Here is a 26,083-nt window from a genome sequence, read left to right as displayed (position 1 = left end):
TTGGGTTTTTATGCCACTAAGCCCTGAGAGGAATTTCTCCTGTAGTTCTTTGAAGAGAAGACGGGCATCAGTGATACTATATCCCTACAAAAGAAACCCAGTTCCCAAGGCATTATTTTTATGTAGGCTACAGGAGGAACGTTAAAACATAATTCAGTGAGAGCAGCTGTACAGGTAATAAAGCCTTACAGTCTGACCACAGCATCTCTGGGTGGGCAGGGCCAGTCATCTTGGGAGAGGTCTCCTCATTAAGTCTGTTACCCGGCTTTTGGTAGGACAGCAGAGAGTTATTTCCAGGTTATTTACCTCCAGCCCTAACCCTGAGGGTAAATATTCTCTATTGTCTGTTAAATCTTTGAAAACCAGTGAGGCTTGGGCTGGGGCAGTACTTTTACAAAGGGTGAGCTGCCCAACCCACACTTGTGTGCCAGTAGCAAGTATGGATCCAGGCACTTCTAACACACAGATAAAGATATAGGAAGGTTTAGGTTTGGTTTGGTTTTTAAGCAACATTCTTGCTGTGTCTTTTGAAGTATGGCTTCCCCACTTATGTTAGAATCATGACTTATTTTAAATTCTTCAGAAGGTTTTCCAGCTCTTTGGCTAGAACTTAGATATTATTTGAAAATTTAGACAATGGTTTGACTTCCTGACAGTCTAACAGAATTCTCTAAGTATATTCAGGAATCAACACTGATATTTCTAATTTTATGGCTAATCTTGGAGGTTAGAATTTTTTCTTTATGGCTTTTATTTCAATAACAAATGTTTATGAACAGATGGTCCATGGGTTCATTAGAAAGTGGGGCCAGTCATTAACAAATTTGTACGGTTGATTTTATTTTTCTTAGACATTTTCACGTGTACATGGATATATATGAGAATTGAGAAAATTACTGCTGGAGAGAACTCCATATTCCTTTTTATTTATTAATGGCAAAGGCAGCCTGTTTTTCTCATGAGGAGGTTGCTCATGAATTTTCATTCAAAATAGTAAATTAGTGTCCACACTTTAATATGTTTAGAGTGGAAAGGGATTCTACACGCAGCTGTGCATATCAGATACCATGTCTGGAAAGCCAAATTTTATTCTTTAATGATATGATGATTGAGCAAGGTGCCACTATCGTATGTCCCTTCTGTGCTTACATGGCACATGGAGTAGAGGATGATGGGAAATTCTGACCTATTAGTATTTTTACTTCAGTAAAATTATTAAACTATATTTTTACCATATTTTGTTAACACTTCCTTTAGTGCCATTTTTGAAAACCAGAGGCAAACTTCCTTGAGCAAATACTGTGAACAGTGAATACTTAGTGAGTGTTTAGGGAAAGAATCAATATGCTAAAGAAGCTAGGAAAATTGGATCATTTAATAGAAGTCCCAGTATAGACAAGCTAGTATTTCAGGAATCAATCTTGTGTTTTTGGATGTGTTGGTATGAAATGAACCATTAAGCATACAAAAGATGGATTCTTAAATGCTTCGAAATACATATTACTCAGCCTTAGGTGTAAAAAAACTTTAAAGACTTTTTAGTGTTTTCTTTAACCAAAAATTGCTCTATCTTGATGATTTCTTCATTTGCTGGTCTGTTTTAATGAGAATTCCTTAGTGGGCCAAGCTGAAACCTCATATATTCACACACACCTCCCATTGATTTCACTTGGGTGAAACTTTATCTTTTAAGCAAAGTTTAAGTTGAAATGTTCAGTTAATGATGCTCACTTTAAATACCAAAGGCTGAATGCATTTATGTATTCAAACACTTTGCTAGTTAAACATAACTCCCATCAGGGTTCAGAAGAAGGATTATTTCTTCAACTATACCAGCCTCACAAATAATATCTTGCTATCCAATATGCAGAAAAATGATAATAAATAAGCTTGTTAGTGTTTTATTTCTGTGGTGAAAGGACCTAGAATCTTTTTAACCTTAAAAAGGCAGAGTAAATGGTAGACAAGATGTTGGGTAATACTTTTGGCAATTACCCATAATAGTTGACCCAAACTTAGAAATAAACATTGAAGAAAAATTACATATTTATTTCACTATAGTCTTGTCTTTTTCTCTATTAGATTCTCAGATTATGGAATAAATGCATTATAGTTTTATGTGTGTCTCCCCAAAACTGGCTTTGAGTTAGAAGACTTTTTCTCCTCATAATATGTTTAAGCTTTTAATCCTCCTAAAATGAAAATATACCTATAAGAGAATGTGTCTCACTCTTTTATTGTGAACACTTAAGGTATATAGCAATTTGAAGGAAAATTATCCAAAAGAATACCATTTTTGTGATGTGTTTGCTTTATAACACTTTCATAGAATACATATAAGTTTGCTTTATACAGTTTCGTAGAGAAGATAACTTATTCATAGAGTACCAAAAGACATGTTTTGAGACCTTTTAACATGAAAGAGATTATTTATTTGAGTGAATGAGTGACATAAACTCAAGCACAATTACAGACAAAATTTTATGAGGAAAATCCCTCCAGAAGAGTAGTTCCCATTGTCCTATCCCTTATAAGATCCGAGCTACTTGCCACAATTTCAATCTCCTCTTTCTCCCTTCTTTAACAGCAAGCTAGGGTCACCAGGAATTCAAGAAAAGAATTCAGCTGATAGGATCAGCATATCTTCAAAGGAATATAGAACTGTTAACTAGTTTCATGCTACCCTTAATAAATTCGCTCATGTGTGATCTTTTACGTTGTTCTTTATAGTAGCTGTCACTTTTCCTGGAAGACATTGTCTTTTATAAAATCACTTGAAAAACACTTAACATAACTTTGTAGATAATGCAAACATAAGAAAGTAAAAATTCTTATCTAAGAATTTTCCTGATGTAATTAGCACATTAAATTGTAGTCATTTCAGGTTTCAAAAAAACCAAAAGAGAAATTCTAGTAATTAATTGCTGATTTGCTACAAAGTTATATATTTGATTTCCCTGAATTTGGAAAACTGTCAAGTCTTTTCTAAGCTGTGAGTGAACACATGGCCAAGAATCTGAAATCAGGCATAACTGCTTAAAAAATGCTTTTGTCTTCATTATTTGGACCTTATGAGAATTTGTTGTTCAGAAAACACCAATGCTGATTCTACACCAGTGACACAAAATAATAGAGCCAAAGCATTTACTGTATCTAACAAACTCAAGCCTAAATATTCTCAGCTAAGATGAAAATAGTCTTGGCTGCAGAAAGAATGAATACAGTACCCATGTTAGGTCCATTCACCATTTGCAGATCTCCAGTGTAGACTGAGCAGGAAGCTCAAGTGCATTTGATTAGAAGAAACAGAGTCCCAGCCAAGATGGAGGCATAGGTAGAATCCCTGCACAACCAAAAGGAGGATAAAAACCAATCTGAAATCAATAAAAAACCAAAAGTGACAGAAAATCAAACTGCATGGAACTCCGACAGAGGATTAAAGAAAAAATCAGTTAGAACAAACAGACTGGTAAGGCTGCACACCTTGGAGGCCAACTCAGAAAAACCGCTGTTGACTTGGCAGATGTGGGGCGGGCTGGCTGCCAGACTCAGCTGACTTAAGGGGACTCAGAGGTAGCTGTGGGCTACAGCTTGGGGTGCTGAGGTAGGAGAAGCTCCCAGTCTCACATGAGAGTTCAGTGAAAAGTGTGCTAGAGATGAGCAGGCAAGCTGCACTGTTCCCTTTCTAGCCCCTCCCCCACAGGTAGCACTGCCGTGCAGTAAAGAGGGTTGCTCTGCCTGGGTGAATACCTAAAGTCCCACCCCCTTACAACCTATCAGCTGCATCAAGACAAAGAAGTATGGTCCAAAGGAAAGAACAGAGTAAAACCTCAGAAAGAGCTAAGTGATGAGATAGCCAACCTATCTGATGGAGAATTTAAAGCCCTGGCAATCAAAATGCTCACAGATCTGATTGAGCTTGGTTGAAAATGAAAAAAAAAACAACAACAAAAAACAAATGAAGTATACCCAAAGTGAAATAAAGCAGAATGTTCAAGGAACCAATACTGTAAGGAAGGAAACTAGGACTCAAAGCAATGATTTGGAACAAAAGGAAAAAATAAACATCCAATTGAAACAGAATGAAGAAACAAGAATTCCAAAAAGTGAAGAGAGTCTTACAAACCTTTGGGATAACCTGAAATATTCCAACATCCGAATTATAGGGGTGCCAGAAGGAGAAGAGAAAGACCAAGAAATTAAAAACTTGTTAGAACAAACAATGAAGGAAAACTTCCCCAAACTGGCAAAGAAATAGATTTCCAGGAAGTCCAAGAAGCCTAGAGAGTCCCAAAGAAGTTGGACCCAAAGAGGAACACACCAAGACACATCATCATTAAGTTACCCAAGATTAAATATAAAGAGAGAATCCTAAAAGAAGCAAGAGGACAGGAGAGAGTTACCTACAAAGGAGTGCCCATAAGGCTATCGGCTGATTTCTCCAGAGAAATCTTGTTGGCAAGAAGGGGCTGGAAAGAAGTGCTTGAAGTCATGAAAGGCAAGGACCTATATTTAAGATTACTCTATCCAGCAAAGCTTTCATTTAGAATGGAAGGGCAGATAAAGTGCTTCCCAGATAAGATCAAGTTAAAGGGGTTCATCATCACCAAGCCCTTATTATATGAAATGTAAAGGGGACTTATCTAAGAAAAATAAGATAAAAAATATGAATAGTAAAATGACAACAAACTCACAACTATCAACAAATAAAACTAAAAGAAAAGAAAAACAACAAAAACAAAAACTGAGCAAACGACCAGAACAGGAAGAGAATCAGAGAAATGGACATCACAAGGAGGGAATTCAGTCATGGAGGAGAGGGGAGGAATGGGGGGAAAAGTTACAAGGGAGAAGAAGTATGGTTAGTAGGCATAAGGTAGATGGGGAGAGATAAAAAGTGGTATGGGAAACAGAGAATTTATATGTACAACCCATGGATGTGAACTAAGGAGGGAATGCTGGAGAATTGGGGGGGCAGGGTGGAGGGGGGTAGAGGGGAAAAAATGGGAAAACTGTAATAGCATAATCAATAAAATATTTTTTAAAAAAGAAGGAATAGCTTTTGTACTGTAAGGAGAGTAATAGGGAGCAGCTAAATGGATTTAAGGCATGGTAAAGAGCCTCTGAAAACATTTCCATTGTTCTGAACATTTTATTGTTCTGGGTATATTTTTCATTTGTTTAAGATCATTTCTAAATCACCTTTAATTTTCACTAGAGAAAAGAGGAGGATGTGAAAGGAATGGGAAGGCAACTCAGATTAACTGAGAATCTACTGTGTCTAACCAGTCTCAGTAAGTAAACGTACCATTCTTATATACTGAGGCAAAAATCTCCCCTTCGGAATGAGTGTGGAAGCCTGTCAATGGTGCCCTTGTTGCTTTGGTATTGGCTTTGGGGGATGAGATACTATTACCCCTGTCACATGCTGTTCTTTCTGAAATCATTCTTGCTCTACTGAAGGTTTTGGTTTCATTATCTGTATTCAGTCACATTCACCAGGTACTACAGTAAGCACTAGGGATGCAAAAATAAATTCATACCTTGCCTTTGAGTTGTTTAGTCACAATCAAAGTTTCTTTTTTATCTTACACATATGCAAAATAAGCCAGGGGTTTTTATTTTTCCCCTACTGACTGATAATTTTTATGAGACACGTACTTTCCTGGTAAAGCAAGAAAAACTTGCTTTAAGATCAGTGTTCAGGTTCTCAGACACAATGATTACAGTTTCCCCTAATAAATTAACATTCTTTTAAGGAACAACTCTTGGGATAAATGCTATTTTTCAGATTTCCTATTCTTCTCCCTTCCTTTGGGTAAGCAGAGTATCCAAAAGAGCATATAAGGGGCCTACCTGACCTTGTGATTCTGGAATGCAGTAAGGTCCCCTGTCTTAACGTGGTCCGTGGGTAAAGGCTGGCTGGGTTCATTGAAATGGGTCTTGCCCTGGACGTTATGAGGTTGCCTCACAGAGGGCTATGGCTGTGTCATTATGTCTTAACTTGGTCAAGAGTATATCCTGACTAAAGTCTTATCTCAGGCCTCATTTGTCATGAGAACTCTCTGGGGTCTGGCTTCAGAGCCTCCTCTCCTCCCCTGCTTTCCTTGGAGGTCATTGTGCAATGCCTTTCTGCCAAGTCCATCAGCTGAACTTTCAGAATCCTTGTGGCAGGGCAGGGAGGATGAGAGAACGTGGTAGCAAGGGGAGTTCTGACCAAAGACCTCTCTCTGACTTCAACGTCCCAACTCCAGGTTATTGTGAGGACACTGATTAAGGCGATGTCTTCCCAGACTTCCTAAAAGACAATGGAGCCAACATCCTTGCACTTTTGGCTTTCCCTTCAACTATCTCATATGCATTTTCTCTAGGTCTAGGCCAAGGGATGGGAATACACACATCTGAGTCCAGGTGCCTCTTGCCTTCATTTCCTTCTTATTCCCCAAGTCCACTGAGAGGGAAGGGGTTCGCTTTTTCTTTCCTTTTCCCTTTCCTTTTAATATTCCTCTGGACCATACTCTCTTAATTTTGGGAGTGGCACTCCACCTTTCCCTTGTTTTTATATTTAAAATATGGGAGGCTAAAAGGAGGGAGAAATAATGACCATAATTCAGGAGGTATTTCTAAAATTATTGTACTAGTCATATGAACAAATGCTCATTAGTCATTCTTTATTAGTCACTTACAAAGTTAATGAAGAAAGCCTGATGGTTTATTCTTGCTGTTACAGTGGGATTGTTTTTGTTTGTTTTTTAGTATTTTGAAATGTATATTTACAGATTTCACATGTGTGCTGTAAGCCCTTGCTTCAAAGTGAGGTCCATGACCAGTAGTGTTGCCAGTTGTTCATTTGTTAGAAATGCAGAATCTCAGGCCCACCCCAGAACTACTGAATTAATACCTGCATTTCAACAAGATTTTCAGCTGTGCCATATGCACATTAACATTTAAGAAGCACTGCCCTAGGCCACCACAGCCTTACTGAAGATTTTGGCTACATCAGCTGTACTCATCATCGACATTTGGTAAACATTTATATATCATTTCTACGTGTTAGCCAATGACGACCCTTGCCCTTGGGTACTTAAGGTCCTAATCAAAGATCTTTATAATTATGGCAAAGTAATTAAAATAAAATTGGCAATTTTAAGTCTAGTCCTCCATCGCCAGATATACCATAATTTTTGGACAGATCTATTAAGATTAAATTGTAGGTTATGAAAAATAGATGTCCATTTGCTTAGAAAGCAGTAATTTAATGTATGGAGACAGGAACAAGATAGTAATAAGATGCTCACTTGGTAAGTGCACATTCATTCATACCTGAGGCTGCTGCTTCACTAGTACAAATAGGGTTTCGTTCAGTTATAGTTTGACAGGAACCTAGGATTTCTTTTAGGGGGATGATTTTTAGGGGGAAGGACAAAGTCATGGTTTTTCATCTGCACTTTCATTTTCTGATCACAGTGTTTTAGAGGAATCTGGGCTTTACTTATTCACTGGGCTTTCAATAGAGAATCACATTAATCCTTTTAAGCTCCTTATTCTAATGATTTATTTTGTTGAAAACCATAGTGATCCTCCTTTGAATTTTAATGATTGCTGCCTATTCAAAGATTCATTGTTTTGACTTCCTGTCCTTACCTTTGTTTCCTACATGTCTGTAGGGAACACCTGTCTAATACTGGATCTGCCCCTGGTTCTCACTGGCTTACCGGAGTCACTCAAGCCTTTCTCTGAGTGTTAAGCTGAAATGCTGGCTACTCATCCATGACAATAAATGTAGGATGTATGTTTGTAGAGATAGGCAGATAGACAGCAGAGGGACAGGTAAATGATTGAACCATTTCCCAGTGAAAATAGTATTTTGGGTATGGTAGTGAATTGCGATTTTTATAGGTAAATTAGTTAAATTAGTATTCTTAATCATAAATCTATTGGGATGTAGTATCTATGGAAAATCTAGTAAGTGAGAAAGGGGTTTTGGATTTTGAGGATACTGTTTTTACCCAAAATTCTGAACCACGTAACCTTCATAAGGCACTGAGCCACCATTTCTGAGCCTGTTAAATGTGATGGTGCTCTTTTTCAAGGATGTGCTAGCAGTCATTTTGCTGAAGTGCTGCAGACTCTCAGAAAGGGTTAGCAAATGGAAATCGCCATGATAATATGTCTCAGGAATGAACATCAAAATTACATGTTATGATTTCAAAATCTAAGAAGTGGCTTATGTCTCAAGTTTGAATTCCTCTTTTGCCCACTGTGTAACCACACAGATAATTTTTTCCTGCTCATTTTATAGGTATCACCTAGGAACATCACATCGTGGGTTTTCAAGAATATATTATTCTAATATGAGATTTTAACAACTATACTATGTTTATGCATAATACATTTTGTGTCTTATCTTTAGGCTTCTGGACTTTGATTCAGAATATCAGGAGCTCTGGGATTGGCTGATTGACATGGAGTCCCTTGTGATGGACAGCCACGACCTGATGATGTCAGAGGAGCAGCAGCAGCATCTTTACAAGGTTAGAGCCACCCTTCTTGCCTTTACCTTGCTGTGGAAGATCTGATTAGCCTGACAAGTCTCTCCCTCTCTTTCTCTCTCTCAGGATCTCTTTGCGTTCATTGTATGTATCATGGTGTCATTAGAATTCTCTTCCCTGTCCCCAAACTCATTTCCATCCCTTGTGTGCTGACAGGCTGCACCAACATCATAATTGCAAGAAAGTTCCCTTTATCACATTCTATTTGATGTAATTCTATAGAAGGACAAAAATTTATCTTCAAGATGAGTAGCAATAAATAAACCTGCATTAATAAATAGACTGAAACAAAATGAAGGGTAACATTGAACAAAATATGTTTTGATTGGATCACTCAGGTAAATTCTATCTACCCCTCAGATCTTCCCAGAGGAAAAAGGAATTTGCCTTTATTTTGGCTTGCTGCTTTCAGGGTACAGGGCTTGTCCAATTTAATGTTTATTAGTGATACATAGAGCAGACGTTGTCATATTAAGTCAATACATTTGCGTGTGATTTAAGAAAACTAGCTTGGAACTCACATATTGATTGCAGGCAATCCATCTAATAACTATCTACATTGTTTTCCATGTCTGCCAATTCACCCCTGGCCTAGTATGCTTTACCAATTCCACTTAAATAGTCTTAGAAGTTCTTAGAAAACAACCCTGTGATTTTGATTTAAAAAAACGTTTGCAAGATTCACAGTGTCTGAAAAAGCTGTTGGGGAGGAGGGTAGAGGGACTTTCCACAGAAATATCAGACTGTAGTAAATCTTCCTCATTTAGGCAATTTTTATTGGAGTAATTCTGACAGTTGTCATCCTTGAATTGCTTTGAGCATATGGCATATTTCAAAGAGCAGATTGTGAATCATAAAAAATAAAATTAATAACTAACCACAGAATCAGCAACAGTATAATGACAAGAAACAACCACCCTCTAGCTTTTTAAAATTTCTTATAGAATAAGAAGTACATTCAAGGTCAAATAAAAGTTGTCTTTTTTCTTCTTCAGTCTTTATCATTTTAAGTTACCTTTTCTTAATATATTATTTTAACTTCTAACTCCTTTAGAAAGAAATATTTATTTGTCCTTTTTCAGGGCCTGGCTGAGTTTAATTAGTGTCCCCTGGGAATCATCTTGGTTAAGAGAAGATATAAGTTCCCCAGGGACTCAGCAAATGGTGACATTTTACTCCCTAAAGAATTCTGTCAATCATTAATCGAGTTTGATTATTCGCTGTTTTCTATACAGATAGCTGTCCACATTAACAACAAAACTAATATATCTTCTGACATAACATATTGTTAGAGTAACAGTCTCAACCAAAAGTAACCAAAGCTAGGTGATTTTACATCTTATGTCAGGATCAAGAATTACATATTAAAATGCCTATAAATCTACATTAATTTGTGATACAAAGATATTTGTTTTATTTCCAAGGCTTAAGATTAAAAATTGAGCCAAACAGGAAAGAAAAGTACAAAAGTTACCTAATCATAAGCCATTATCTCAGATTTTATTACGTTTGAGCTGCCAAATAACATTTTTTTCTTCATGATGCATTTTGTATTTTGTACATAAACCACTACTTTTTTTCAGAAACAGTGCTATTCTTTGTCAAAATCATATCCATATAATTTACATCACAATTAATAGGAAATCACCGAACAAAAAGTGCAGTCTTTTTCTTGTGCTTTCCCTGTAAGTGCTCTGCCTGAGAATTCTCATTCTGGCATAGTGAAGGCCATTATTCTGCCCACTCAGTACTTCTGGGTTGTAGTGTTTTTCCAAACGTTTCCTGCCGGGGTTCTTTATTTGTGACCACATCTTGTCATCATCTTTATTTATTTTTTTTTTTTGCTTTTAGGTGTCTAACATATCTAAGTTTATTAGACTATCACTAACTTTGCATTTGGCTTATAAGCAATACTAAAAATTGAGTTAGAAACCAAGAGCAACTACTATGTGTTTGCAGAGTTTCTCTTTATATAAGCCCCCAAATTATTCCAGAGGTTTGGAAACTTCCAAAGCAATCCTGAGGATATTGACTAAGGAGTCGTTTAGAACTTGGGGTGGCTTCTGAATTAGAAAAACTGATGAAGGAGAATTAATTTCAGGTCTTTGCCAAGAATCTCCATTTCAGTGTCCCATTCCTCTGTTCTTTTCTGCTTTTCCAGGAATAAACTGAAGGGTTGTCTTGGGGGAGGGAGGTTTGGAGCCTGTGGAGCATAGAGACACCTTAAAGAGTAAGCTTTCAATTGGTCCCCAGACCTACCTAGGCTTTCAATACCATTTGAAATGACCTTAGTCATTTTTTAATCTTTAAATTTGTTGCCCCTGAAAGATGCCAGTGCTTTATTAGCATGTCTCACCAAGGGCATCACTGACATTCAGGACAAAGCAGTTTTTGTTAGTTGGTGGGACTACCCCTTTTGCTGCACTTACCATTGGTTTTCCCATCACTGCAACAACCCAACAGGACACCCACTCCACTCCACAGCATTTCTAGTCCATCTCAACCCATTCTCATCATCTTCATTGCCCACCACAGTTGACAGCACCAAGAAAAACACCTGGCACTTGTATTCTATACGTTAAGTACAGTACCTTATACAGTTACAGAACTAAGAATGTTGAGTTAAAAAATTAAGGATGGAAATGAAGTCCATGATCCTGGTGTTACTGAAAAGAATGAGGGTGAAACTTATGAGCAATCTTCAACTGAGTGTTGGTAGAATCCCAACAACTACAGACCAGGACAGAATCATTATTCTTTTATCATCAGATTCAAACCTTTGTTCTCCTCACTCTCCCGGGCTCTGTATTTCATCACTCAGCTCCTTACTTACCAGAGACGGTCGTGCCCAGACCTTGGTGTGTGTGTGCATTGCACAGTCCTAGGTGGATCCCTGAAGTCCACATTTGAAAATGTTGGGTTAGAGAAAATATAGTAAAATGGTACTCGAGAGTATGATTTTTAGGTACTGCCTCAAAATTAGGCACTAACTTTCTGACTTTACCTATTTGTTTTATATTCTGGTCTCTGCTAGAAAATCATCTGACCTTAACTCCTAGATATGGAACTACAGATAAATACCCTAGAATATTCACTCAGCAGACCTCATGACTGGGGCACTTGTCATGATATCTTGATTACCCAAAACTAGCAAAGCAGCCTAGGAGCTTATAAAGGAAAAGAATTAGGTTTAACCAACAAAGAGCAATTTATACAAACTGACATAATTTAGAACCTTACTATTACAATGGGGTATAAAGTGGATTTTCTGTTTAAACCATTTCTTGTTTCAGATTGTTAGAAATTTAGGACTATTTCCTTTGTAGTTTTAAACTGCAAGGTTCTGAGACCAATATGATTCTTACTAAAAACTAACTACTCCTTTAAATATATTTTCTTCTTTGTTTGGAGACAATGACCCATACTGCCAATATCTTTCCTTCCCTCTTCTTTGTCTTATCCAACCTCTGAACCTAGACCTTCTGTAGCTATTTTTTAATAAACATTGGCAGTATTATCAGCTCAGGAAACACAAACGTTATTTTTCTCATTTTTTTTCTTTCTCAATCTGAGAATCATCTCCAAGGAGAATTTTCTCCCACTCTCTCACTTTCTCTTCATTCCTCCTACCTCTTTAAGTAAGACAATTTAATTTGTCAAAAGTAACCACCGTGATTTTGAAAGTTCAGCTCTTATTTGTACTAGAGTTACAAAGCCAGAATTCATAATCAGAGGGAGCTGTCACTCTGCTGGTCTTTATGTGCATTAACTATTAATGGAGAAATATTTAAGACCCACTTGCAAAGGAAAAGCTCCATTTTTTTCATTTCTGCAGATCAAAGGTGGCATTATTCTTGGGTGCAGGGAAGCTCAAGACACCTCCTCCCCCATCCTATAAATTTTATGGACTGAGTGACCTGGAAGCATTTCTTCAGGCTGCTGCTGTTGCAGCTGCTCCACCCTGGGCAGCAGACACAGCTGACTCTGGAGCACTGTGGAGGTGGGCACCATCGGGGCTGCTTACCTGGCCACATGGCCCATTCTCTGCCCACAGAGCACAGACGACAGCACCCCTAGCGATGCTGGGTTGGTGGGGGTTCCATAGTCCAAGGGTTAATTTCAAGAGCCAAATTTAGAAGTTGCAGTCTGGTGATTATTGTTATAATTGAACAAGAGCGGTTTTCAGGTAGTATAAAGCTCACTAAAATACTGTATTTATAGATTTGTTCCTTGAGTGAATGGCTTAGCTGTTCCTCATCAATAAAATATTGGGTTGTATGTTTCTAAGGGATTAAAAATAACCCTTCCAGCTTAAAAATAATATGCAATTACTAGCCATTTAACTAAAACCTTTATACTTTCGAGAAATTTACACTGAAGATTTTATATGTAATTTTGAGGGTTAGTTATTCATATAGTTCTGCTTTTATGGGGAAAATGCAAATATCTTCTTTCTCCATTGGTATCAGTATATACAAATACATCCTGTGCACAAAAGGCAAAGAGCCATTCATTCTGCATAATACAATGCTCTGTATAGGTTAATTACATATTTACTCTGCTATGGATTTGAGGTTTATAAGAATTCACAGGAAAATAATAAAAATATTTTAAAGTATAAATATAAATTAAAACTGGGGAAGATATACAACAATGAGTCTGTTTCTGTGAGAAGAGTTAATATGTAGGCACAAACACTGTAAGGTTCTGTGTAGTTACTAAAGATGACCTCAAAGTTTTATTTTGAGTTTTCTGATAGTGAAAACAAAGCAGGAAATGTGCTCAATTACAAAATTTTCATTTTCCACAAGGAAAAAACACTTCCTTTGAAGAAATTAAGTTTATATTGATACTTAGATATGAAAACATTTTCTTTTAGGATTTTTTATATAAGGGGTCAGAATGGTATGTTAGAGAAATGTCTAACCACAATATTCCTTACAAGTAAACTTCTAAACATAATACTTTTAGCAAGTGAATTAATTATTTTTCTCTAGCTCTGTTGTCAGGTGGTTTAGAGACTTTAACACAGCCCTCACCTGAAGGGGGCTCCCTTTGACGACAGTTTGGCCAGGTGGGATTACTGAGAGAGGATATCAATATCATCTATTGGAAAGAAGATGTTAGTAAAGTGAAAGAGAAACATAAGAGAAAGGAAAGCAGTGGAAAATAGTTAATACAGAGTTAATCAAACAAAAAAGGGTGAAGGAGTAAATTAAAGTCATGGGTAGATGAACGAATAGTTATGGAAACAGAAATCCAAACACAAACAAATAAAACTAAACAATGAAAGAAAAATTGTTTCAGAAAAAAGAAATAAAAGAAAGGGCTAAGTTTGAAAGGAGAAAATGGTACTTTAGAGAACTTGGGTGTGTATTTAAAGACTAGCATTATGACTTTTAAAAGAAACATGTGCATGGAATAGGATTAGAAATTCTGGGGAATAAGAAATGTAGTGTAAGAGAAGAAAAATGTGATCTACTTGACTTGTTATTTTATAACTATTGATGCCAAAATAATGTTGTCATAGCTATGAACCAAACATAGAAAACAAATTAAACATGCTGTGCCTATATTTTATAAATTCAAAATTTTCAACCCTCTATAATAGTTCTCTTTCATTTTGTAGTGGACCAACTTGATCTAAATAATTTCAGATGTGGTTCGATACCTTTATGACTGAGCTTGAGCTCTAAAAATGTAGTGCTGGGCTTGTTCCTAGGCCAGGTCACTGCAGCTAGGCTTAAAATAGGTGAAAATCCATTACTTAGGAAAAAAAAAGCAACTCTCACATGTTGTATATAGAAGGAATACACATCAAAACAATTAAGTTCTGCTAATTAGGCCTTGTATTGGAATGTCAGTATCAAAATCCCCTACCTTGATTGTTCAAAATGAAGCAAATTCCTACTTATTGAAGCAGTCAAGGTAAAAATGTGTCAGGTATCAGACACAAGAACCTAATAATAATTTTTTACGTCTTTTTCAGTAGATTAATTGTAGAGCTTAATTGTATGTTAGATTAAAACTCCATTAAGATAAGAAGAATATGCTTAAAATCGTTATATTTCAAATAACATTATCTAGTCATTTTAAAACTGATCAGAATGGAAAAACCTAAGCTGTCTCTACTGCTATCTAGAAATGAATTTGTTGTTTCATTTTTATTAAAGTTCAAAAAGTCCTTAGATTAGCTGTCATATTAATTTGAGCTTTGATTAGTCAGTATTTGCTATGAATATATGAATATATATATATATGTATATATATACTTTTTTCTTTTCTTTGAGAGAGGGCAAAACTCATCACATGAAATGTTTAGAAGAAAAGGTAGATGGATGTGGTTTTTGAACAATATATGAAACATTGTTTCTGCTGGACCTTATAATTCCTAATTGAATCACTTTTTTAAAAAGGATGTTAAGGAGCAGCACGCCAAGAACTCACTGGCTCTGTGTGCAGAGGGGCGAGGAAGGGAAGCCCCGCCAGCAGTTGTCTCTGGCGGGCGAGCCACTGGCCGGAAGGTGCGCTGGCTCTCGGGGCAGTGCTGCTGCATTGTGCTGCGCCCGCTCTCCCTGGCCTGGCCTGCTCTGGCCTAGAGTGGATCAAACAAGCCGTGGGGAAAGTTCCCCTCATTTGCATCACTTCTAGACAGCCCTGTCGTCCTCTTTGCTGACAGGAAATCACTGTCTTTGTCACCTTTTCTCAGGGCCCTCCTTTTGGCAGAGATGGGCCATGTGACCACGCTTAATCACAACAGCAGGGCTGGCTCAGGACTCAATGACATGTTTTCCTCAGCACTTCAATAAATGGGGTGGAGGAGTCAGGAGGAAAGGACTACATTAATTTTAGAGAGAAAGATAATTAACACTTGAGGGACTAATGTTCCAACTTATGGAATTATTATTCAAACTTAAGTTAATTTATCAAAAACTTGTGAAAACTATCTCCCCTAATGCAACTGTTTAAAAAAATAAATGTTGAAAAGTAAGAGTTGCGAGAAGGAAGAAGGCAGGGGGAAACTTGGGCTTTGGACAGCTGGGGGTGGGGGAAGAGTGGGGGAAATCATAGCAAGCATTAACTATGTTTGAAAAAAGCAACTTAAATAAGCTGAAACTTCAACATTTGGGAAGCTGGAGCATGTAAAACGCTTACTTAGATGATATGAATAGGACACGGCACACAAAAGCAGCAGTGTGCTCCTAGAAAACTGTGCTTAAAGGAGTTTCCTTGGCAACAGAAATGCAGTTCCAAAAGTAGACAGAACTTTCCTCAGAAAACATACTATTAATAACAACCTTCCGGAACAACTTGGAACAATTTGAGGACTTGGCAATAATAATGCCAAGTGTTCTGCAAATTAATCTAACACATAACAGTTATGTTTCCCTTGCCCATAATTCTGCTGGACCCTACATTAGAACTCACTGCTTTTCAGTGGCACAAATGTGACAAATATTTCTAAATGTTGTCATGGAAAAAGAAAACCAAAAGAAATGCTAGTGGCCAACAGTGAACCAGTGGTTGTATTCAGCCTTTTGGAATCTACAAGAGAACTTACTTTAATGAGATAAGTTTATTCCAGTGAAAGCTACTACATTTAATATCGCATCCAAACAAAACTTGGTAAAGGGTTAATAGCCTGAGACTTGCTGAGATGTGAGGCACATCTTGAGGCCACTGGTTATATAAATGTAACACTTCACTAAATACGTGCTGGGTGTTATTTTTAAAAGCATCATCATTTCTTGTCAGCCCAGAGAATAAACTAATCTTGAATCTATTTGACCAATGGGAATCATTTGAATTCTCCTGAAGGCTATACATTCAGCAGCCAAGGAAGAGTGTCCCCTCCTCTGACCTTTCTTGAATCCTTGGATCTAAAGGTTAAAAGTAATCAATATCTCATTGCGCTCCTTGGTTTCAGGGTAATAAGTAATAACCATCATGTTAAAATCCAAATGATTATAGATAGCACTTAAATGAGTTGACCTGTTTGGGGGCTTTCATTAATTGCAATCAGGATAATCATTAGACTTTGCTAATAAAATTTTGGATTAAATTGCAAAAATTTCAGGCTTAAACTTTTGAAAAATGGCTTTTATTTAATTAGATGTGAATATGCAGTGTTTCCTCCTGTGTTGAGCTGAAAGGTTTGGCTTTAACCCCATATATTTGAAAATTTCTTTCTGATTTTATAAAATAAATTTGAGGAACATTAAAATTCCTTGTAAGAAAGGGTGTTTGGTTCACTGCCACCTTTGGTTCCTGATCTGCTTAATACTATGTGTGTGTTTCAGGTCAGTGAGTTAATGAAAATGTCTCTCACCTACTTTTTAACATTTCCTATTTTAAACTACTTAATATTAGTGGTTATATTCATATTTGGGCTAATCTGGCTTGAAGCAAGAAAATATTATATGATTTGTGATTAAACTTTATAGACAACCATGGCATGAACTGGGGTTTGTTTTGCTTTTTTAAAAAAAATGTATCAAAGTTTAAAGATGAAAACCAAATATTATCACTGACAAAGAGGTCTTAATATAAAAAAGGGTAAATGTTAGGTTTCATGTTCCATGCCATTATGTCAGGAAGGCATTGATTATCATTGCAATGACCACATGGATGTGTATAAGATATACATGCTACTGAATCTAAATAGTTTGTCTTTAAATCACTCTCATTTTTATAATTTATTAGAATTTCATGTATATATTTCTAAAGCATAAGGGTGGGGCTAGAAGGGGACCTAGATAATGTTTTAGTTATTTCAAACCAAGTCCTGGCACCTGTTTAGAATAGGCTGGCGAGCCCGGGGTTCAGCATAGGGAAGCTCAACTGTAGTGCTTTCACAGATAAACTCATTAACTTTCTTCTTTCTTGTCCTTATGTCTTTGCCATGTCTAGCTTTAGAAGGATGTAGATTTGTTGTTGCCTAAGGAACATCATTTTTGGAATGTTAGAAATTCCCCAACTCAACTGTCTTGATTGTTAAATGTCCATACTGACTTAAATCCCACCTTTAAGATTTACTTTTTTGGGGTAAAAAAGAATACATTCTACCAGGTGCAGATATTTGATAGGGTGGTAGGAGAATAATATTGAGTGAAATGCCAATTTTAACATCTAATTTAAATAAAAGGACACTGGGAAGGGAAGACAGTGTGCATAGGGGGAAGACATCCAGAAAAGGAATGAAGAACAGATGTTACCTACTTCATCATTTTATAAAAAGAGAAGTGTGTGCATGCATGAGTGTGACTGTGAGTGTGAGTGTATGTGTGCGTGTGGTATGAGATAGGGATAGGATAGAAGGATAAAAAATGAACATCAGCCAAGTCTTACTATTTGACTCTGTCACTGCCATGTGTACATTGTCCTATTTAATGTGCACAGTGACCATGGACTATTTCCCCCATTTCACTGGACTCTGAACCTGAAACACAGAGAAGTTAAGTGACTAGCCCAAAAGACAGACTAGCTTCTCAGTCAGGTTAGGCTAGGGTTTGCTGATACAACAACCCCCAAATTTCAAAGGTTTAAAGCTGCAAATATTTATTTATCATATACACATGTCCATCACAGGTTGGCTATTGGCTCTGCTTGGTATGTTCTTTCTCCAGGGTTCAGACTAATGGACCAGCAACCCTCTTCAATATTCTTTCAATGTGGCAAAGAGAAAGGAGACTTCTGGAGGGTCTTACTCTAGCCATTAACTTCTACCTGAAAGATACATGTCACTTCCTTTCAAAATCATTGGCTGGAACTAATCACATGGCTCTACTTAGTCCCATACTGGATGGGGAAATTCATCCCCACTATATGCTGGAAAGGAAGAAAACTAGAAATATTGTATTTCTGGAGCTATACCAATAACTATCCCAAGAAATGAGCAAATAAACCAGGATTTGAACCCAATTTGCTTGGCTCTAATACTCAGTCTATCTTTCATATTTTGCTTGCCTGCTCCCTGCTGCCTCATATCCACTTCTCTACAACAGGCAAACTTCTTACAAGAACAGTATTTCCTCTCTCTGCATAAGCTGGTGGTGCTAAGACAGAAAAACGAAGGTCCTAAATGTTCAGATGGTACTTCTGCAGAGAAAACATGATGAACTTGGGTTAGTGCTTTAGCTAATCATCATGCTGTTCTGTGAAGGCTCCCAAGCTTTCTTAAGCACCTCAGCACCCTGGGAAAGGTTGCCACATTGAGCCTCACAGGAACCTCCTATATTCTGTCAGATTCAGGAAAGCTAATGCTGAAAATATCTATGTTTTGGGGGCACATACTCCAAAGACCACATTGCCCTAGGAGAATTCAACCTCGTGGATCCTGTTATTGCCAAAGGGAGCTCACTTTAGAAGGGGCCCCATGGAGAGATGTTCTAGAGGAATTCCATTTGCAGAAAAAACACTCTTCAGTCCTCTCAAGGAAGCAAATACAGTTCTCAGAAATAAGGGCATTTCCAAGCACATTCTTAATAATGTGGGCATTTGTGAAGCTTATACATTTTTAAAGTAGGCACATCCACTACACTGTGTCCCTAATGAGGCACACTGGGGTAAGCTAAGAGGGAAGCAGTGGTCTTCCTGCTGAACCTTGATTCATTTACATCATAAGACACAAAACACACACCCATACACACATATTTTCTTTCTTCTAAAGCTTGAGAAGAGTCAACTAGATTAACACCCATATTGCTTTTGTGGCTGATTTTATTTTTTCTTCCAAGTTCTCTCAGATCACAGAGCTGCAGCCTTTCTCCAGAAGGACATCTATACACCCCTGAAACACATCTGCACTTACCAGTTCAGCTGCTTTCCTAATCAGTTGATTCCATATGCTCATAGACACTTGCATCAAGGAAATGCGTGATTTGTGATAGTCCCTTTGCCATGTCACTTTAGCCATTGAACACTAGGAAGTTTGTGGAAGAGGTATACATAGACATAGTTATGCACACACATTTATGTGCATTTAAACATATACACACATGTATACAAAGTATTGATGTATTTAATTTTTTAGAAAAATCTATCATCAGGATTGAATTTGAATGAAAGATTCCTTGGACCAGATATATCTGTAGTCCCAAGACATTTAAATCATGCATACATATATAAATAACTATATAAACTCCATTCTATATGCCAAGTTTCAGTCTGGAGCTCATTTCTATGTTATAAATCTCGGCATATTGGATTTTGTTGCCTTCATTACAATAACAGTATCCCTTTCAGTACTCATAGGTGCCTCCCTGAGAGGGCCCTCCTTGAGAATAATTTAGCCATGGATTCTTTCTTATTAATTAAATGCATATTTTTAATAATGATGGTAGACTTGGATTTTGTGGACCAAATTTGAGAATGAATGATTATAATTTTTGTTAGACTCCATGCTCCAGGAGGGCAGGGTTCATATCTGTGTTGTTTATTATGTATCTCCAGTGCCTAGCACAGTTCATGCCACAGAATAGAAACTCAGTATATGCCCTGGCCAGGTGGCTCAGTTGGTTGGAGCATAATCCCATACACCAAAAGGTTACAGGTTTGATTCCCAGCAGAGCACATACCTAAGTTGAGGGTACAATCCCTGGTTGGGGAGCCTATAAGAAGCCATTGGTGAATGTTTCTCTTTTACATTGATGTTTCTCTCTCTCTCTTCTTCTCTCTCCCTCCCTCCCTCTTCCCCACCCCTTCCTTTCTCTCTAAAATCAATGGAAATATTCTCAGGTGAGGATTGAAAAATAGTGTATGTTGAGAAAAATTTTTCCAATAAGGTTTATTCAATAATAGAGTAATTAAATTATTTTAATCAGAACCATGCTATCAATTCATTAGTTTTTCAAGAAAACAATCCTGTTTTCATGCTCTAATTATCGAGTCTAAAATTTCATAGCCTCCTTTAATATTGTATATAAAAACAAAACAAAAATCTCTTTCTTTGAAAAACCAAAGTGTATGAAGGAAGCTAATACTCAGAGTACTAGTATTTGGCGGTAGGAGAGAGAATGGGTGATAGTGAATGGATGGGAGGGAAAGAAAAATGGAGGGCAGAAAGGAAGGACAATGACATCCATGTCTGACAAAAATACTACAAAAATGTACAACTAATCACCACAATTCTATGACTAGTCTTCAAGCCCTAGTATTCATTGATGTATCCTTGACTTTGTAGACAATCCTACTATAATTATTTATACATCTGAGGATGACATGTGCCATTCATATGTGATACCTAAAAACAGACTAATAGATGTAAGTAAACATGCACAGTCATTAGAAATGGTATGTCAGCACCATTTGTTCTTGTACCATAGTTAACAGGGGAGTTTAGTGATACATTCATTGCCAGAAATTCGGTTTGACTTTAAATAAATGTGTGTGTCTAAAACATAATAATGAAAGGGGTGAGAAAAACAATGAGAAGCTTGGACTTGGGTGGCTCTTCAATCCCAGCCTATCGTGATATGGGTGAAGGGGGCAAAGTCTAAAATACTGACTCATTTTTTCCAAAGCTATATGTAGTTAGCTAATTCAGAATATGAAAAATTTAAAAAATGTCATCACTATAATATCAAGAGAAGGCCAAAATTTTGGAGCTCCAACATTTTTTTAAAAGTTTTATACTCTTTATAACTTTTAAAAATAATCTTCATATATGATTATTTATATTCTTCATTTAGAGATTGTCAGCCTTAATGATTTTAAGCAGTTAAGATTAAAAGATGTACCATTTAAAATTAAAATTTGATTAAGATTTGTGATGAATTCACTTCTTGCCCCAATTTGTGTCCACCTTGATATCCTTTTGGGTTTACTGTCTTCCTACTGAACTTTGTCCTTCTCAGCTTTCCCGAGCTGGGACATGCTGAGATGTGAGAGTATGCATGAAGAGCTGTCCTCTCTGGATAATTTTTCTCTCCTTTTCCTCGCTGTCTTCTGCCTGGTAATACTATAGACCCGATTCTGTGAATCATCCTAGTTTTCATACAAACCACAAACAAAAATCCTCATGTTCATCAAAACTTAAGTATAAATGAATCTCTAGAGTTGAGCTCATTGAATTCTTTTTCTATACCATGAGAATATAGCAAAAGAACTAAACTTTAGCTAGCATTTTATAATCCATGTTTTGATGACAGTTGAAGATGCTCTGTCCGTCCAAATTTGGGTTAGAAAAAGAAAGAAAGCATGGAAACACTGCCCAAAACCTTTTTTGTTCACTAAAATTTCCAGGGACACCGTGAGCACTGCCAGGGCTCTCCTGTGACAGCCAGCGCCTGTGGGGTGTTTGAGCTCACCAAGTTCAGGAAATAGTTCCAGAAAGCTCATTAGAGTTCAAAGATTTTTTTTAAAAAAATTAACTGAAGTGAATAATTGTGTTCTCTACCCATTGTCCAGACACATGCCCTGCTGGGGTGAACATCTCCCCAGGGATCGGCAATATTCAGCACTCAGTAAATAATTTCTGAAATGAATCACTTGCTTAATGAGTGTTTCTCTTGAATCTTGAAAAGTGAATCTCTTGGAGATTTTTATGCAGTTATTTATTTCTAAGGGAAGTGAGAATTTTACCTGGAGTTTCAGGACTGCAAATGACATAGAAAGAACCTTCATTTCATATACTTTCTTTCAAGGATTTTTTTTTTTTTTTACCCATTCCAGACAGGAGAGAATTTGTCCTCCATTAAACATCTTTCCAGAGGGAATTCACAACCTCCCATTAAAATGTTTAACAACTCTCCCTACCCTGAAAGTCTTCTTATATGTAGTATAAATCCCTTCTGTTGTTAGGTTGAACTGTCAGATCAGCCAAAATCCATGCTGTGTAATTACACTTCTGTTTTCTGTATAGTCACAGTCCCAAGCTTTTGCAATGTTCTTTTCAAGTTAAAAGATCTTTTTAAAATCCTTTATTTCGATTTTTCTACACTCCATCTAACTGAAGCTACTTCTATCTTCTTTTGTGGGAGAAAATATGCTAATATTGAAAGACGGCTGGTAAATTTTTATATTTGAAGGGCTTTTATAAGCTCCTGGATTTCTCGATCAGGTTTTTCAACTCTCTTCTATTACAAGTTAATAAAATAGCTCCTGGATAGTTTGAAAGAGGAATGTGGTATGTCTGAAATGGTATGACTTACAGTATATACCTAGGGGAAAAAAAGTTTAAAAAGAAAAAGGAAATGACATAAAAATGGAACAAAAAAATCCTTTCCCCGTTTAGAGACAGAACTGCTTTTTTTCTCCCAGTGCATGCATACTATATTATTTAAGAATGAGCATTATGCTTTTGGCTCACATTCCATTTGGAACACATACAGTATGACGGTTCCCTTGGCTTATTGTTGTATATGTGGCTATCTATTTTTAATACATTGCTTTTGTCCTTCATGCTTGCTTACATCTGTTGTTATGAAAACTGACATAAAGTTTTTAAACATATAAAAGAAGTGAGGGAGAAAGAGATGGTAAGAGATAATACCTCCAGAAACGTGAGGTGGAGGAACAGGGACAAAGTCACTGTGGAGGCACACCAAAAGCAGCCTCTGCACGGTGGGTGCAGGGAGGGTCCAAGCAGGGGTCCACACTCAGAGGAAAAACAATGGCACAAGGCTGCACAAAGCGTTTCTAAGTGAGAGGAAGCACAGTGCATTTTCCACCAAATGATTTAAACTATTGAAGCTGGAGTTTTCAAACTTGTGAAATGGGGATAGCACCCGCCTCAAAAAGTTACTAGGATTCAATGAGGTAATGTATGTAAGGGGTCAGCCCTATGTTCGGTAAACAGTATGAGCTCAATACATAATACGGAACCAGAGGTGGACCAACTATAGCCTGAAGGTCAAATCCAGCCTGTAGCCTGATTTTCAAATAAAGTTTTATTGGAACATAGCCAGGAGCATTCATTTATTAGAACACAGCCAGGAACATTCATTTATGTATTGTCTATGGCTGTTTTTGTACAATAATAGCAGAGTTGAATAGTATCAACAGTAGCCATATGACCTGTATGCCAAAACTAATTTACTAGCCAGTTATTCACAGAACATGCTTACCAGTCCCTGGTATAAAGAATAGCTATTATGGCAATGCTTTAGTAACATACATTATTCTACAGACTTGAATGACTTTCCAATTCAATTTTATGTCTGTTATATTGTAATAATACCTGTTGACTATTGTTCTTTTGCCCAAGGTTCTTGTTTTTTTTTTTTTCTTTTTGGTTTTCTGTAATAACCCAAAAGCTGCTTGTTTGCTTGCTGTCTGAAGTAGCATAAATGGTTAATTGGTCCATTTCACCACCAGGTGGCCTCCTATACTCTATTGTGCTCGTGGGACCAAATGGAAGCAGAAAGTGATCTAACACACTTTCAACTTCGGCTGTTACTCTGCCCCTAGCACTTCTCTGGTGGCTCCCCTGCTCTGAAATCGCTCTATGAGCCCTGCATTTTGTGTTTGTTCCTGAAACATAAATTCACAGTGACCCTCTTGGAAAATGAATTATAAATCAGAGAAGCTGTTAAAACAGTAAAAACAAAATTAAAATACTGAAATGTATATCCATACATACACACACGTACATCAAAGTGCATTAAAAAAAAAAGCTTGGCTATCACTCCAAGAGCTTCACCATGACTGAGTCCCACTCTCACAAGCATACCAGCAGGATTAGCTGATCTTGAAGCGTCCACTGGAAAGACAAAGGCCATTGCCACTCAGATCTCCATATGTTAATTTCTCTGGACTTCATCTCAGTGCCCCAGCTCCTTTATGTTATTTTATTCTCTAGATTCCTCTTTCAGTTTTCTTTCATCTTATTTTTTAAGCTTTGCAAAAGATCATTGTTTGGGGGAAAAGATTGTAAATGCTTGTTAGAAAGCACCAGAAGTGGAGGCCGGATTCTCCCTGGACAGTGACTTACCTTCTCAGCCTTCGTTTTCTTCTCCTGTACAGTGATGGGGGTAGATGGAGTGGTTGTAAGGTCCGTTCCCCTTGCTCTCTCTTTGGTGAAAAGTCAAAGATTGTTTTTATTAGTAATTGATTTTACCTGTAAACAATCTGGCAAAGTCAGAATTTTAGAAATTCAATTCAAAGCCTAAGAAAACAAACATATGAGTGTGCATATATTTATATTTATACTTTTATTTATTTATTTATATGGAAAACTACAGAAAAACTGTGTAATTTCTAAATGCCACATTGTTTGGGGTTCATTTTAGGTAGTAATCCTAAAAATACATTTTATCGGCCTCCTTTGACCCTTTTTTTTCCCCCATTTTACTTCTATTCAGTGGTAGATAACTATTCATTTGAATTCTCAACAGTGTCTTTTGCTAAATCTGTCATGGAAGTTCAGCTTTCTCTTTGACATCTTGTTTTCCACACATTTTAATTTTCCTAGTTTTCTCTTTAGGCAAAATTACCAAATGCTCAAGTTTCCTTACAGTTTAGAACAGGTATATTCACTTACATTTCCATTGAAAAGGGGTCATTTCATATCATATGAACAACCCGTTCTTTTTTTTATTTTTTATTTTATTTTATTTATTTATTTTTAGAGAGGAAAGGGAGGGAGAAAGAGAGAGAGAGAAACATCAATGTGCGGTTGCTGGGGCCCATGGCCTGCAACCCAGGCATGTGCCCTGACTGGGAATTGAACCTGTGATGCTTTGGTTCACAGCCCACGCTCAATCCACTGAGCTACGCCAGCCAGGGAACAACCCGTTCTTACCTTCAGCTTGCGTTCCAGTAAGTGTACAGTACTGGTCTGTGTTCGAATTGTCACGTTGACTGTCATGGAAAATGCCACTAAAGGCATTTAGCTATCTATGGGGAAAAGACTATAAAGGTCTCTCAGGCATTTTGGTGAGGCACAGGCTTACATTTGAAATCAAAGTTTACCCTGGGAGACCTAGTGACAGTCAATCACACTAATTCCAAATTCCCTACTGGGGCTACTTCTCTGGAGAGCTATCTAGTTAAAGGCAGATTCATATTTGCTTGGGGAAAGATTAACTCAAGTTTTTTCCCACTTTTCAAACTGCACCAATTAGTATCAAACCCAACCAACACTTCCTGGGTGACTTAACACAAAGACATTTCCTACCTTAGTTCTCTTTTCTCATGTATAATTTTTTAAATTATGTATGTCCATGTGTTCTGATACATATGTTAGGAATTAATGATCTAATAAATCAACCTTTACTTTAAAAGTAGGAAAGAATAAGGAATGATTCTGTCTGGTATTAGTGACTATGAAGATGAGGCAATAAACATTTGTTAAGTGTTACTATAAGCTATAGAGAACAAGATAAAAAGAAGGTTATCCTTTTCCTTAAGCAATGTATAATTTGTTTAGAAAAAAACAAAAAACATGAAATGATAACAAAGAGCACATTGTGGAGTACAAGAAAGTAACTGCTAAGAATGTTTTCACAGAAGAAATGAGATTGGAATTGGGCCTTGCTAAATAGAATATAAGTAAGTATGCAATATGGGGGGGAAAGAATGCAATATGGGGG

The 26,083-nt window shown here is 37.0% G+C and overlaps 1 protein-coding gene across 6 annotated transcripts in view; it reads left to right on the top strand.

The window, feature by feature from the left end:
* AKAP6 (A-kinase anchoring protein 6) overlaps positions 1-26,083 on the top strand; it is a 470,989-nt gene that overhangs the window by 344,140 nt on the left and 100,766 nt on the right. For all 6 annotated transcript variants that reach the window (XR_004903997.1, XM_036029438.1, XM_036029433.1 and 3 more), the window contains exon 9: positions 8,414-8,534. Coding sequence is in view for 5 of the 6 variants with exons in the window: in XM_036029438.1 (XP_035885331.1) it covers positions 8,414-8,534 (121 nt within the window). In the remaining variant the exon portion in view is untranslated. The remainder of the gene's footprint in view (positions 1-8,413; positions 8,535-26,083) is intronic.

Source organism: Phyllostomus discolor, chromosome 1, assembly GCF_004126475.2.
Source record: "Phyllostomus discolor isolate MPI-MPIP mPhyDis1 chromosome 1, mPhyDis1.pri.v3, whole genome shotgun sequence".
Lineage (NCBI taxonomy): Eukaryota > Metazoa > Chordata > Mammalia > Chiroptera > Phyllostomidae > Phyllostomus > Phyllostomus discolor.
This window is presented reverse-complemented; position numbering and strand designations above follow the sequence as displayed.